The 14,417-nt window shown below is 41.9% G+C and overlaps 1 protein-coding gene across 1 annotated transcript in view; it reads right to left on the bottom strand.

Annotated features, from left to right (window-relative positions):
- The window catches only part of Rpl24 (ribosomal protein L24), a 5,450-nt gene extending 101 nt beyond the window's left edge, over positions 1-5,349 (bottom strand). Inside the window, exons 1-6 of the mRNA XM_031364073.1 lie at positions 5,216-5,349; positions 5,032-5,107; positions 4,480-4,590; positions 2,040-2,176; positions 1,485-1,548; positions 3-66 (exon numbers count right to left, since the gene is read on the bottom strand). Of these exons, the coding sequence (XP_031219933.1) occupies positions 3-66; positions 1,485-1,548; positions 2,040-2,176; positions 4,480-4,590; positions 5,032-5,107; positions 5,216-5,220 (457 nt within the window). The 5' untranslated portion in view covers positions 5,221-5,349. The remainder of the gene's footprint in view (positions 1-2; positions 67-1,484; positions 1,549-2,039; positions 2,177-4,479; positions 4,591-5,031; positions 5,108-5,215) is intronic.
- Positions 5,350-14,417: the final 9,068 nt, after the last annotated feature.

Raw genomic sequence — 14,417 nt, 5'->3', positions numbered from 1 at the left:
AACTCTGGGAGCAGAGACCTTCACGGGCTTCACAATCTTTTGTTTAGGTGCTGCTTTTGTGGGGGCCTGTAAAAAAAAAAAACAACCAACATTATTCAATGGATTTGTTACCTTGCCCTTAAAGTTCACTTCCACCATATAATACTGTTATAGATTGGACAGGAAGATACAATGTGGGATCCTGAACAAGGTTTGGGTTTTCTGAAGGATGTCCAGGCTAGATTTGATGCAGTCTCCACTCTTCAAGTGCTGGGACTGGGGGCTCACACTACTTAGCACGGCCATTTAAGAATGATGCATTTTGCCAGGCAATGGTGGCACATGCCTTTAATCCCAGCGCTTGGGAGGAAGAGGGAAGTGGATTTCTGAGTTGTGAGGCCAGCCTGGTCTACAGAGTGAGTTCCAGGACAGCCAGGACTCTACAGAGAAACCCTGTCTCGAAAAACAAAAACAAAAAAACAAACAAAAAAAACCCTAACAACAACAAAAAGAATGAAGAATGATGCATTTTTATTTGGGCCAGCACACCATAGCACACTTGTAGAGATCACAGACAACTTGTGGGAATCAGCTCTTCTACTACCATATGGTTCTCAAAGATCAAAATCAGGACACCAGGCAACAGGTGCCTTTACCTACTGACCCAGAATTTTTTAAATTTTTATTACACTTGCAGGGGCAGAGGTAGAATGCTAGAGGTGTTCTTTCTGTTCACTTTACAGATCAAATTAGGGCTGGTACAAACTGCCTTTACTAACAACCATCTTGCCCATCAAAGAATGAAAAGCTGACATTAACTCTCTCTGGCTTTAAAAAGAAATTGTTTCTTGAGACCAGGTTTCTCTGTAGCCCTGGCTGGCTTCAGAGATCTGCCTTCCTCTGCTCCTAAGTGCTCGTATTAAAGGTTGAGTCACCACCGCTTAGCTCTGGCTTTAAATTTTTAACTACTAGAAAAAGCTGGGTAAACTCATACTGTTGTACCATTACCTCAAAAAATGTTTAAAAACAGAAAAGCCAAGCTGAGCAAAAAGGGACGCACACCCATAATCCTAGCCAGGCAGCAGGACTATTCTTAAGACAATTCTAGTTGATAGTTCCAAGCCACCCTGAGTTATAGTGATATCTCATTTCAGAAAAAGCCACTTACAAAAACAAAACAAAACAAAAAAACAAAGCTAGCTTTAATTTCCCCTCTCTAACACATCTAAAATAACTAACTAGACTCGGGCTGTGGTGACACATGCCCAGCACTTGAGAGGCAGAAGGATTTCTGAGGCCAGCCTGGTCTACAGAGTGAGTTCCAGGACAGCCAAAGGCTACACAGAGAAACCCTGTCTCGAGACAAAAACCAAAAAACCTAACCAGAAACCAGAGATGCAACCATTCTATCTATAAATTTAACTACCACCAATTCCAATAGAAACTTGAACCTCCTTAAGATAAAATTTCCTATTTTAAGAAACCCAAGAAAATCTCCATAGTACCTTGGCAGCAGCCATTGCTGTCTTCTTTGATGCCTGCTTAGCCTTTTTTGCTTCCTTGGCAGCCCTGTAATGTCACATAAGTAACATTTAAACATTAAAGTAAGCAAGACACTTTACTCTTTAAGAACACACTTATTGGTATGAAGCTAGAGTATTAGACAAGTAGGATTAGCATCATAAATTCTTTCTCCCTATCTGTAAATAAAATCCAAAATCCAGAGACAGGAAGGATCGCACATGCCTACAATTATATAGGTGGTGAGGCTGTGGCAGTTATATCCCAAATCCAAGGCCAACCAGAGCTTCACTGGGGAGAGCTTGGCAAAGAACCCCACAAAAAACAGATCCAGAGAGTTGCTAATAAATTCCATTATCCAAGTTAGGTAAACAGACTAAATTGTACAGTTAACTACTGAAGTTTAACAAATTATTTAGAGTATATGCTTGTATTATGCTTCTAACAACCAACAGTACCACGAGACTGGGTTTCTGTACTACAAAAACCACCTAAAGTCAGAGCCATAGCTGAAATGTTCACAGTAGAGCAATCCTCACCTTATAGCCTGCTCTCGCTGAGCTTTCCTAACTTCTGGTTTCTGATTCCTCTTGGCCATTATATCAGCAAGAGATGCACCAGTGATGGCTCGCTGAAATTTGACTGCACGGCGGGTTCTTTTCTTTTGAATTTCTTCCTAGAAAGCAAAGACTATGATGTTATTAACCTTAGTCAGTGAAGTAAATATTGAGGGAGGCGTTCTGGGACAGGTTTTCTCTTTATAGACTTGGAACTCTGTAGACCAGGCCTGTCTCTGCTGCCCCCAAGTGCTAGGATTAGTGGTGTGCATGCTTCACCATGCCCAGCCCCTTGGTCAAAGAGCTCTTAAATTTCATACTCAAGAAGTTAATTCAGGCCAATTATATGAAATAAAAATTGCTTTCCAGGTTATGAACTGTTTTAAGCTTGTATCCCAAATAGTGACCATGTTTACTTCTGAAAAGGGACAAAAAAATCTTGAACTTTCAGGAAGAATGGCTCACTTAGGGAGTTGGATGGTCCTTTAAAAATAATTTTAGTGCCGGGTGGTAGTGGCACACGCCTTAATCACAGCACTTGGGAGGCAGAGGCAGGCGGATTTCTGAGTTCGAGGCCAGCCTGGTCTACAGAGTGAGTTCCAGGATAGCCAGGGCCACACAGTGAAACCCTGTCTTGAAAAACCAAAAGAAAAAAAAAGTTTTAGCCAAGACCACTTACAGACTTAAGAAATCTACTTATGAAACGGGCTTATGCAGAGAGCATTTGTGACAAGGAAAGCTTCAGTATCCTGAAATCCGAAGTTTGCTTTTGATTCTATAATGGAAACCTATACTATAGTTACTAAGAGAAACAAGTTCCCACAATGTACCTAAGTCCAAGAACAATTAAACATTCTTGAAGAACTATCTAAGGTAGGTGTAGTCAAAATTACCCTTACACGAAGTATAAGAAGGAAAATTTACTGATTGTCTTACAGTAGAAAAATGGCAGAATTTGTTTCATCCCTTTGTCTAGCTCAATGGTTCAAAACCTGTGGTTGTCTCACCCCTTTGGGGGTTAAAGGGCTCTTGTAACAAGTCACTAGCTTAAAATACCAAGCAGTTCTGGCTTTGGGACTCTTTCATTGGGGCCACATATCTAATATCTGACATTTACATTGCAATTCCTAACAGCAGCAAAAGTAGTTGTGAAGTAGCAATGGAATCATTTTATTATTGTTGGGGCTTACCACAACATAAGGAACATAAGGGTCACAGCATTAGGACGACTGAGAGCCAGAGCTCTATCCTCTTCAGTCTAAGAGTCTTTTCAAAGCTGGCTGGTTTTCATCCTTTAGAAGGGGAAATATCCCTACACATAAATATTTATGGCTGACTATCCCTAACCAAAAACTTGGGCCTTTGAGGAACAATCACCAAGAAATAAAAACTTCACATTTCATGAAATGGGTTGCTGTCAAATATTGGGTCTGGGAATACTGCTTTTTTAGAAAATAACTTTCAGGGTAGAAGAGAAATAGTGCTGCTTTTTTTAGACTTAGTTCCTGAAACCAAAATTATAATTAATATATATTAACAAACAAACTATTTTTAAGAATCCTAAAGCCAAAAGTTTTCTGTCTTCAAACATTCAACTGATTTTAACTACTTCCTTTTTAGGAGATAGGGTTTTACTTTGTAGCCTTGGCTGGTCTCAAAGTCAATTCTCCTGCCTCAGCAGTCCAAGGGTTCAATACCACATTAGTTGAGTACCTACTTTCAATACTTAAGATTGGAGCTGCCAGATGTTAGAATTCAATTTTTTTTAACAGTTTGTCAACCTGATATACAGAGTAGCCCTGTCTCAAAAAACAAAATAACATTATGAGTTAATCAAAAGTTTTACAACAGGTGTATCATTTTATTATAGGATTTCTGCTTCTCTACATCCTCACCAACACTTGTAAGATCTTTCCCCCCCACTTATGAATAACCCTTTTCACTCTGTACTACACTTCTGCTTTGGGAAACAAGGTCTTATGTAGGCTGACTTTGAATTACTGATCCTCCTGTTTCTACTTCCCAAACACTGGGATTACACGAGTGGGCCACCATGCCCACTTGACATACTTCACATCTGGAACCACTTATTTACTATAATACCCAGCTAGAATCTATTTAACAAGGCTCACACATGCCAAGCCTAACTACTAGCTGTGGCTTACCACCACACCTCCACCCAGAGCGACACCTACCATCCTAAGGGGCTCTGCAACCCAAATGAAGCTTACAGAGGGGGATCCTTTCAAATTTCAACACACAGCTCTGAAGCCTATGGTACCCAAGGCAACACTAACAAGTTCTGTTACTTTGTCTTATGGTTTAAGAGCACATTGCATAGTCCTGTTTAACCAAAATTTAACATGGCAAAATCCTGACTGTGATTTTAAAAGAGGCTACTAGCAAGCTATATTCCACTTACCGACTGTCCTTTCTTGTGTTTTCTTCTATAGAGGACAGTCCAGTTTATCTGCCGAGGATTCCTTTTGGAAAGGAATGCGGACTCACATTTTGCATTAAGAAACTGGAAAACCTGCAGTTAACAAATTATGCTCAAATTAGTCATTCCTCTTACACAAAGTAGAGACTGAGATTTAAGTCCTTATACAGTTTTATTCTACTCTCATCTCAATATATAAAGGAGGCAAGATGTCTGTGACACAAATGACAGGTAACTGGATGGCATCAATGTTTTGTCTTTTCTCAGGAGCAGACAAAATTACACTAGTTGTCAAGGGTCGGGTGGCGCTAAACTGAAGAAATCTGTCTCTGAGCCCGCAGACACCAAAAGCTCTGAAGCCCATTCCCCTTTCCTATCAGTTACATAGAGCACTCATTTTCAGCCAGATTCACACTCCATCCCTATTCACTCAAGTTTCCAGTCCCACACGCGGTCCACGTAGCATTAACCAGACAGCAGACCTTCCTTTCACTCCCAGTGTCCGGCGCTGCGCTCGGCCCGGCCGGCCCTTACCTTCCCGTCCGTCCTGGCGTAGCGCCGCCCGTGTCCCGGGTAGATCTTGTACCCGCTGAAACTGCACAGCTCGACCCTGTATGAGAAAGTCGAAGCTCGTTAGTATGTACCCTGCAAAGAGGAGCCATCCCTGGGAGCTCTGCCTCAGGATGGAGGCGGATTGGGATATCGGGCGCCCGCTTACTTCATGGTGATAGATGTCGGCCTGCCGGGGGAAAGATGGCGAAGAGAAAGAAAGAATCATGGGAAAACACCTTATAGGGCAGAGGAAATCTCCTCCCTAAATTCCCTTCCTTGACCCCGGCGCACAGTGATGATGTCACTTCCGAGAATCCAGTCTCGGTTTTCTAGCAGCAGCTTTCTTCCGAAATTATTGTCGGGGAATGGGTTTGAGTTGTTCTTGGCTTGGGTTCTGTGTCATTTTATTTCCGCCAAGCTAGTGTTCTAGAATCTAAAGCCAGCATTTCGCAGGAATTATGAACAAAAGACAGGGGTGTTCTACGTGTCTTTTCTCCTCTTACGAAGCCGCAGACGAATATCTCGCAGGTAAAACCTGAAGGCCACATTTTGCGTTTGGCTTTGGATTATTCCTTGGAACAAAATTAAATCGTAACGGCCGACAGTATGGCCCAGATACAGCACGAGTGGTACGCAAAACCCTGAATTAAATCCCCACCTCCAATCTATATGTATTTGAGCACGGCACTCTGGGGCCAACTTTTAATCCCAGCTCTGTGGGAGGCACTCACAGGCTGGTCTGCATAGTAAGAGTGCCAACGGTACATAGTGAGACCCTGTATCGAAAACTAAAAATAATTAATCACTTGGTTCAAATAGGTAGCCCTTACTTGTAACATTAGCACTCAGGAACTAAGGCAGGACTACCACAACTTTGAGACGAGCCTTGTTACGTACAGTGTGAGACCCTGTCTCAAAAAAACTGAAGTCGCCAGGCAGACATGGGTGGCAAACACCTTTAATCCCAAACGTGGGAAGCAGAAGTGAATTTCTGAGTTTGAGGCCAGCCTGGTCTACAGAGTGAGTTCCAGGACAGCCAGGGCTACACCGAGAAACTCTGTCTCGGGAAAAAACAAAACAAAACAAAACAACCCTGAAGTCACGGGTTGGAAAACTGAACAGGTTAAGAGTACATACAACTATTGAAGAGTACCAGAGTTCAGCCACCTGTAACTCCAGCTAGCTGCCAGACCCTGAACTCATGAGTGTACTCACACGCAAGCAAATCTTTTTTAAAAGCTGTGTTAGCCAGCTGGTGGAGGCACGCCTTTAATCCCAGCAGAGTCAGTCTGGTAGATATGAGTTTGAGGCCAGCCTCATCCACAGGGGGTTGCAAGACAGCCAAGGCCAGAGGGGGGCGTGGGCTGGCTTTGTCTCTATAAACCAAAAATAAAAGAAAGGAGAAGAGAATCTATTTTATGGGACTGGAGAGTTGGCTCAGCAGTTAGGAGCGCTGGTAGCTCTTCCAAAGGATCCGAGTTCAGTTCCTGGTACCCAGGTGGCAACTCCATAACTGTAATTCCAGTTCCAGGGGATCTGGCACCTTCGCATAAACATACATGCAGGTAAAACACCAATGAATGTAAAAATAAATAAATCTTAAGAAGAAAGAAAAGCTATTTTAGGGCCTGGAAAGGTGGTTCAGCTTGTAAGAGCACTTGTTGAATTTGCAGAGGCCTGGCATTAGACAAAGTCTAGCATAGACAGGGAGGCTCAGAACCATCTGTATTTCCAGTTCCAGGAAACTCAGCTCAGTCTTCTGACCTCCAGTGGCAACACAGTACCACATGGTGCACACATGTACAGCTAGCCAAACTATTCAGACACATAGTCAGATGAAAAAAAATTTTAAAGGTTTACTTATTTATTATATGTAAGTGCACTGTAGCTGTCTTCAGATGCACCAGAAGAGAGAAGAGGGCATCAGATCTCATTACAGATGGTTGTGAGCCACCATGTGTTTGCTGGGATTTGAACTCAGGACCTTCAGAAGAGCAGTCCTTGCTCTTAACCACTGAGCCATCTCTCCAGCCCCCAAAAATTTAAAGAACACTTTTAATTTAAAAAAAAAAACAAAAACCATTTAAAAGAACTTCTAGATATTTGGCAGGCAGAGATGGGCAGATTCCAGAGTTTGAGGACAGCCTGGTCTACAGAGCAAGTTCTAGGATTGCCAGAGTTATGTGTAGCCTGTCTAAAAAATAAAACAACGAAAAACTGGAAAGGCAGTCCCCATAGAGAAGCTCTGGTGAGGACAGATGGGAACTTGGGATGGGACATTCTCAGTGAGGGGAAGAGATATGGCAGGAGCCAGCTGTTGAATTTTGTGGAAGGCTGCCAACTCTGTTCTAAATTACTGTTTACTAAAACAAATATAATGGTTAATATTTTCTATTTTTATAACCAATTTACTCAAAATGTTCTGTAAGTAGGTAGTTGAGAAATGGCTGAGCAATTCTAAGGAAGCTGTTAGTTATGCAAGATAGTACCTCTGGGTTTTTTGAATCAGGAGGATCAGGATCAAGACCATTCTCTGCTACACAGTCTGACGCCAGCCTAGGAAACATGAGACCCTTCCTCAAAAATTGAAAGGTGGAAGATGGGGAGATGGATCAGTGGTTACAAAGTGCTTGCTATGAAAGCATCTGGACCTGGTTCAGATGCCTAGCACTCAGTAAAAGACTGTATGGTAGAATGTACCTGCAACTTCATCTCTTGGAGATGCTGACACAGGGGGATCCCAGAGACTTGTTGGCCAGCCAGTCCAAGTCCAGGTTCAGTGAGACACTCTGTGTCCCAGTTAGTTTCAACCTAGACACTTGGGAGTCTCAATTGAGGTGTTTCCCAGGTCAGACCATCCTCAGGACATGCCTAGGGTTATTGTCTTAATTGCTAGTTGATGGAAGAGGACCCAGGCCATGTTGTGCAACACTGTTCCATGATTCCCCTGGGCAGGTGGTCCTGAGTTTCACTCCTTCCTTCCCTGAGTTGCTTTTGGTTGTTGTATTTGTCATGGCAAAAAAATAAAACTAAAATCCTCTGCTTCAGAAAATAAGGCGTAGACGACTGGTGAGATGGTACTCTCTGTCAAGGCTGACAGTCTTCATTGGGTTCCTGGAACTCATGTGGTGGAAGGAGAAAACCAGCTCCTAGGAGCTGCCCTCTGACCGCCACATGCATGCCTTCACACACATACTCTGTTTTACCAACAACAAATAAACAAAATGTAAAATTCCAGCAGAGGCAGACAGGTTTCTGTGAGTTCAAGGCCAGCCTGGTCCAGTTCCAGGACAGGGATACATACATACTGCAGAGAAATCCTGTCTCAAAAACAAAAACAAACAAAAAAACAAAACAAAACAGTCTGGAGAGATGGCTCAGCAGTTAAGAGCATTGATTGCTCTTCATGAGGTCCTAAATTCGATTCCCAGCAACCACATGGTGGCTCACAACCATCTGTAATGGGATCTGATGCCTTCTTCTGGTGTATGTGAAGACACACATATGGCACACACACTCTCTTATAGAGGAGACACTTCACACACAGAAAAATATATATATTTTTTTAATTTTAAAAACACAAGTGCCAATCTAGAAAGGAAGCTATCAAGAGTTATGTCACACTCCCATGTGTGGTTGAGTACACTGCTCATGTACACAGACACACACAGACACACACCCTCTCGCCACCCTTTCATATCTACCAATTTTAGGAAATATAGTTGACAAAAGACACATGCAAATTGTCTCCACAGGGGCTGGCGAGATGGCTCAGCGGGTAAGAGCACTGACTGCTCTTCCGAAGATCCTGAGTTTGGATCCCAGCAACCACATGGTGGCTCACAACCACCTGTAATGAGATCTGACATCTGACGCCCTCTTCTGGTGCGTGTGAAGACAGCTACAGATAGTGTGTTAAGTTGGATCGAGTAGGCCACTGGAGTGAGTGAGGCTGGAGCAAGCTGGGCAGTCATGAGTTCAATTCCCAGCAACCACATGATGGCTCACAGCCATCTGTACAACTACAGTGTGCTCATACATATAAAATAAACAAATCTTTAAAAAAAAATTGTCTCCACAGGAATGCAACTGGCAGCATCTAATTTGTAAGAAAAAAGACAAGAGTTGTCCTATCTGTATTGAAAGGGAAAAGAGATGCACACATGGCTGGCAGCATTCATGGTTTGCAAGGCCTTTGTGCCATCAATATGGGAGCCATTGTCCAAGGGGTTGAAAAGGATGCCATTAGAAGAACTAGAATATAAATCTATTAGCTTTCTTCTCCATCCTAAACAGCATTTTCTTCATTTGCTTTTTTTATTTTTGGTTTTTCAAGACATGGTTTCGCTGTATAGCCCTGGCTGTCCTGGAGCTCAATTTGTAGACCAGGCTGGCCTCAAACTCAGAAATCCACCTGCCCCTGCCTCCCAAGTGCTGGGATTAAAGGCATGTGCCACCACCGCCCGGCTTTTCATTTGCTTTTTAGTGTTATATTTTCTCACACCAAGACACAGATGACAGCCTTTACTGGTGCCCAGGGGCCTGACATGTTTGCTCATCCTCACTAGCTTACTCCTGATCTGTTATCTCACCTTTCCACTTTTATATTGTTTTTATTTTTATTTTTCAAGACAAGGTTTTTCTGTGTAGCACTGACTGTCCTGGAACTCCTCTGTATACCAGGCTAACCTGCCTCTGCCTCCCAAGTGCTGGGATTAAAGTTGTGAGCCACCATGCCTGGTTATAATCTTCATTGTACTTCACTCTCAACAGACAAGATAAAATTAAGACTTTTATTTTTTCAAAAATATTTATTGCCAGGTGGTGGTGGCACACACCTTTAATCCCAGCACTTGGGAGGCAGAAGCAGGCAGATTTCTGAGTTCAAGGCCAGCCTGGTCTACAGAGTGAGTTCCAGGACAGCCAGGGCTACACAGAGAAACCCTGTCTCAAAAAATCAAAAAAAAAAAAAAAAAAAAAAAGAAAGAAAGAAAAAAAATCTAAATATTGTTTGAGGCCAGCCTAGTCTACATATCTAGCTATACAGAGAAACCCTGGCTTGGAAACCAAAATCAAAGACAAAACAAAACCACCACCAGCAAAACAAAATAACAAACAACACCAGCAAAAAATACAGTAGTATCTGCTAATTGGGAGAGGCAGTGATTTGGTAGGGAAGGCACTTTCTGTATTAATGGTAATATTGCACATTTCAATGGCTTGGTGCTATCTCTGATGGTCTGGGATAATTACAGTTTGTCTAAACTTAGTAAATTTTCATTTAAAATTTGTCCACTTAACTGTACACAAATTTTACTTCTAAGTGTTATAAGGGGTCTTTTAGTTTTTTCTGCAAGAAAAGAATTGGTTTGGGAGACAGAGTTAAAACATGTTTATTTAATCATGCAAAGCAAGAACTCCAAAGGCAGATTGGTGCAGAGGAGAAGGGAGGGAGGAAAGGAAAGGATGTGGTGACTATCAGCCCAGAGAGTTGAGAGTTGTAAACACGGGTGGGGGGTGGGGGGTGGGGGTGGGGCTGTTTCATGAATATTTATAAGGTGGGTGGCTGTCTGATCAAAGCAATGCTGCTCCCTTTCCCAGATCAGAGTGGAGCAAGACCTCCCTTTTACAAGCGTTTGTCTTCCCATGTTCATCTAGAAATGCCAATGGCAGTTGAGATTGTGGGCAGTAACTGGGCACACATGTTTCCTCAGTGTACAGATGTGCCTTAGTGTTTTTATGTGGCAGGAACCATCAGAGATGCAACTATTGTTTTCTTGGTTATATCTATTTTTATATCTTTTATCTATTTTTTTTAAGTTTTGTGATGTACACGTACTTATTTTATGTGTAAGGGTGTCTTGCCTATGTACACAGTGTCCAAGAAAGCATTGGATCCCCTGGAACTGGAGTTACAGACAGTAGTGAGCCTTCATTGTAGGTGCTGGGAATCCAACCCATATCCTTCAGAAGAGCAGCCAGTGCTCTTATCCACTGAGCCATCTCTTCAGCCCTATTTAATTATTTTAATCTTATCTTTTTGTTGTTGTTGTTGTTGTTGTTTTCGAGACAGGGTTTCTCTGTATAGCACTGGCTGTCCTGGAACTCACTCTGTAGAGTAGGCTGGCCTGTTTGTTTGTTTGTTTGTTTTGTTTTTTGACTATACAAGATCTCATGATTAATCTCACAACTCACCGGGTAGTAGGGGCACACACCTTTAATTCGATCACTTGGGAGGCAGAGGCAGGTAGATTTCTGAGTCATGAGGGTTGGAGAGATGGCTCAGCAGTTAAGAGCACTGACTGCTCTTCCAAAGGTCCTGAGTTCAAATCCCAGCAACCACATGGTGGCTCACAACCACGCATAATGAGATCTGACATCCTCTTCCGCTGTGTCTGAAGACAGCTACAGTGTACTTATTTATAATAATAAATCTTTGGAGTGAGCAGAGGGAGCGGAGGTGCTAAAAGTCAATTCCCAAGAACCAGATGAAGGCTCACAACTATCTGTACAGCTACAACGTGTACTCATATACATGAAATAAATAAATCTTTAAAAAAAAAGAAAAAAAAAAGCACAATTAACTGATAGATGAGTAGATACTTGATAAAAACAAGTATAAAGCTATTAAGGTATATAAACGTGTACTCTGAAGTTCTTTCATTTTCTACTAACTGAATAAAGGGAGCCCTCTTCTGGAAGAATCTGGTATTACAGATTGGCTCTGAAGGGAAAAAATGGGAACAAGGATGTTTGCTTGGCATGGCCTGCTATGAAATGCTTGTTTGTTATTTTCACAATCTGCTCATCCTCATGTGCCCAATCTGTCCTTTTAGCTTAGAAAGACTTTCTTCTTTCACTGGCTAACGTTTTAATTTCTCTAGCACAGGGAGTGGCAAATGTCTTCTGGAGAAGGCCAGATAGCAAACACTTTCAGCCTGATGAGCTAAGAGGGAAAATTGAAGATGCATTGTAGGTGCATATGTGACAAGGAAAAAAGAAGTTTACACAACATTCTTTTTGTGTTGTTGTTGTTTTCTAGACATGGGTTTCTCTGTGTAGCCCTGGCTGTCCTGGAACTCACTCTGTAGACCAGGCTGGCCTTGAACTCAGAAATCCTCCTGCCTCTGCCTCCCAAGGGCTGGGATTAAAGGCGTGTGCCACCACTGCCCAGCACAAGAACAGCTTTTTATAAAAACAAATCTGCAGGGCTGGAGAGATGGCTCAGCAGTTAAGAGCACTGACTGCTCTTCCAAAGGTCATGAGTTCAATTCCCAGCTACCATATGGTAGCTGGTGTGTCTGAAGACAGTGGCAGTGTACTCATATATACATAAAATAAATAAATCTTAAAAGAAAAAAAACAAAAAAAAATCTGCTAGCCTGTGAGATGGTTTATTGGGTAATTTTCAGGATGCCAGTCCTGAGCCCTAAGGCCCACAAAGAGGAAGGAAACCAATTCTGTAAGTTCTCTGACCCTCTCACTTGTGACAAAGTATATGTGCACACTTACACACATACAAATAAATAAATGTGATAAAAAATTTTAAAGAATTTAAAGCCTAATGTTCAGAATTAAATTCTTTTTTACATTTCTATCTTTTTCAGAAGTAAAGAATAATTTTTTTAATATTTCAAAGCTTTTTTTATTGCCTGTCACCAAATTAACTGTACATGTTCACTTGTCAATTATAATATGTGATTTTACAAAGTTTATCTTTGTGTGCAGATAGACATCTGACAATACTGATAAAAATCTAAGCATGAAATTGGCGTTTAAATGCTGTACCCGTTGAGACCAGAGAGAATGCCAGTCAATGAAGGCCCGCTTAAGAGTCCTTTTTTTGCTGGAGGTCAAGCACAGCAAAAGCTGGAAACCACTTTTGGCCCAGAGAAAAGCAGAGAAACATAGCGTTGATGAAGCCAAAACCCAGCCTCACATCATGGCAGAGGCAGGCCATAGTGAAGGAGTTTCAAATGTTTCAGCTCAGAAGTTTCAGTTTGTCTTATGTTCTAAAACCCAAGGCTTCCGGTGCATCTAGCTGCCTGAGAGGGCCCTGCTCAACAGGATGTGGTCACTGGGGGCTGGGAAGACGGGTTAGCTGAAACTAGGACAAAATGAAGTCACTTTGGGCAGGTCAGTAATCTCTTGGAAGTCAGTAACAGACATACATCATTCGCTGTGAACAAACAAGCTGCTACAGAGAACATTAGAAACCTACTGGATTTTGTCTGACACCAAGATTTATTGTTAATTCCTGGTGTATTGTAATAAAACGGTTCCTTTTTAGACTGTTTTCAGAACTACGTGTCAAATACTTTAAAATGGCGTGACTCAGAATCTAGGATTTGCAGTAAAAAACAAACAAACCAGAACACGAAAGAAGGGATACTGACAAGGGCATGTGTGAAAGACTGATTGGCCTGGGGTGGATAATGATGGAAACATCAAGGTTCACCAAAAGTGTTTATATCATTCCCTCTAGTTTTGCCCAGTGACAGACATTTCCAACTAGAGGTTAGATGCAAGTTAAATTGCAGCGTTCTGTTTATTCTAAAGTACAGACATTGCCTTTGTTCTTGCACAGAGGTCTATAAAACACTGCCCTAAGTAGTGGGTACAGCCTGAGGTCCCAGCAGTCAGGAGCTTGAGTGCTGACAACAGGCCATTTCCTATTTCTAACAATACTTCTATTGTTGGGATAAAAAGCAACCACTGCCCGACTGAAACATGAATACCTTCACAGAGCAAATAGCACAGGTGATTCACTCTTTTAGACTGTCTCAGTTAAGGATTTCTCCAATGTTTGCTTGCACATCAACTTCAAACTCAGTTAAGGATTTCTCCAACATTTGCTTGCCCATCAACTTCAAAAGGGCTACTAGCCCAGCAGGGTGGTGGCGCATGCCTTTAATCCCAGCACTTGGAAGGCAGAGGCAGGCAGATTTCTGAGTTCAAGGCCAGCCTGGTCTACAGAGTGAGTTCCAGGACAGCCAGGGCTATACAGAGAAACCCTGTCTCGAAAAAACAAAAACAAAACAAAACAAAACAAATAACTGATTACACAGAAACTTGACAGACAACATGTAGACTGGACAGACAACACTGGATAATGCAGAAACTGGGCAATAACTGCTACAGCTAGTTTTTAAAAAACTAATCATTTCCCCCCTCTGAGACCCCAAACAGGAATTCTTCACTCCAATTTAGTAGGAAGTGTATGTGTATTTTATATATATTTATATAAAATCATCCCTATCCCTTAAGTTGGTATGGATGTTTTGGTCGCTTGATGTGTTATGGTTGTTATCACCTAGAGTGGAAAACTGTTTTTCTTTTCTTTTTTATTTTTTTCTTTTTTTTTTTTT

Source organism: Mastomys coucha, unplaced genomic scaffold (assembly GCF_008632895.1).
Source record: "Mastomys coucha isolate ucsf_1 unplaced genomic scaffold, UCSF_Mcou_1 pScaffold12, whole genome shotgun sequence".
Lineage (NCBI taxonomy): Eukaryota > Metazoa > Chordata > Mammalia > Rodentia > Muridae > Mastomys > Mastomys coucha.
This window is presented reverse-complemented; position numbering and strand designations above follow the sequence as displayed.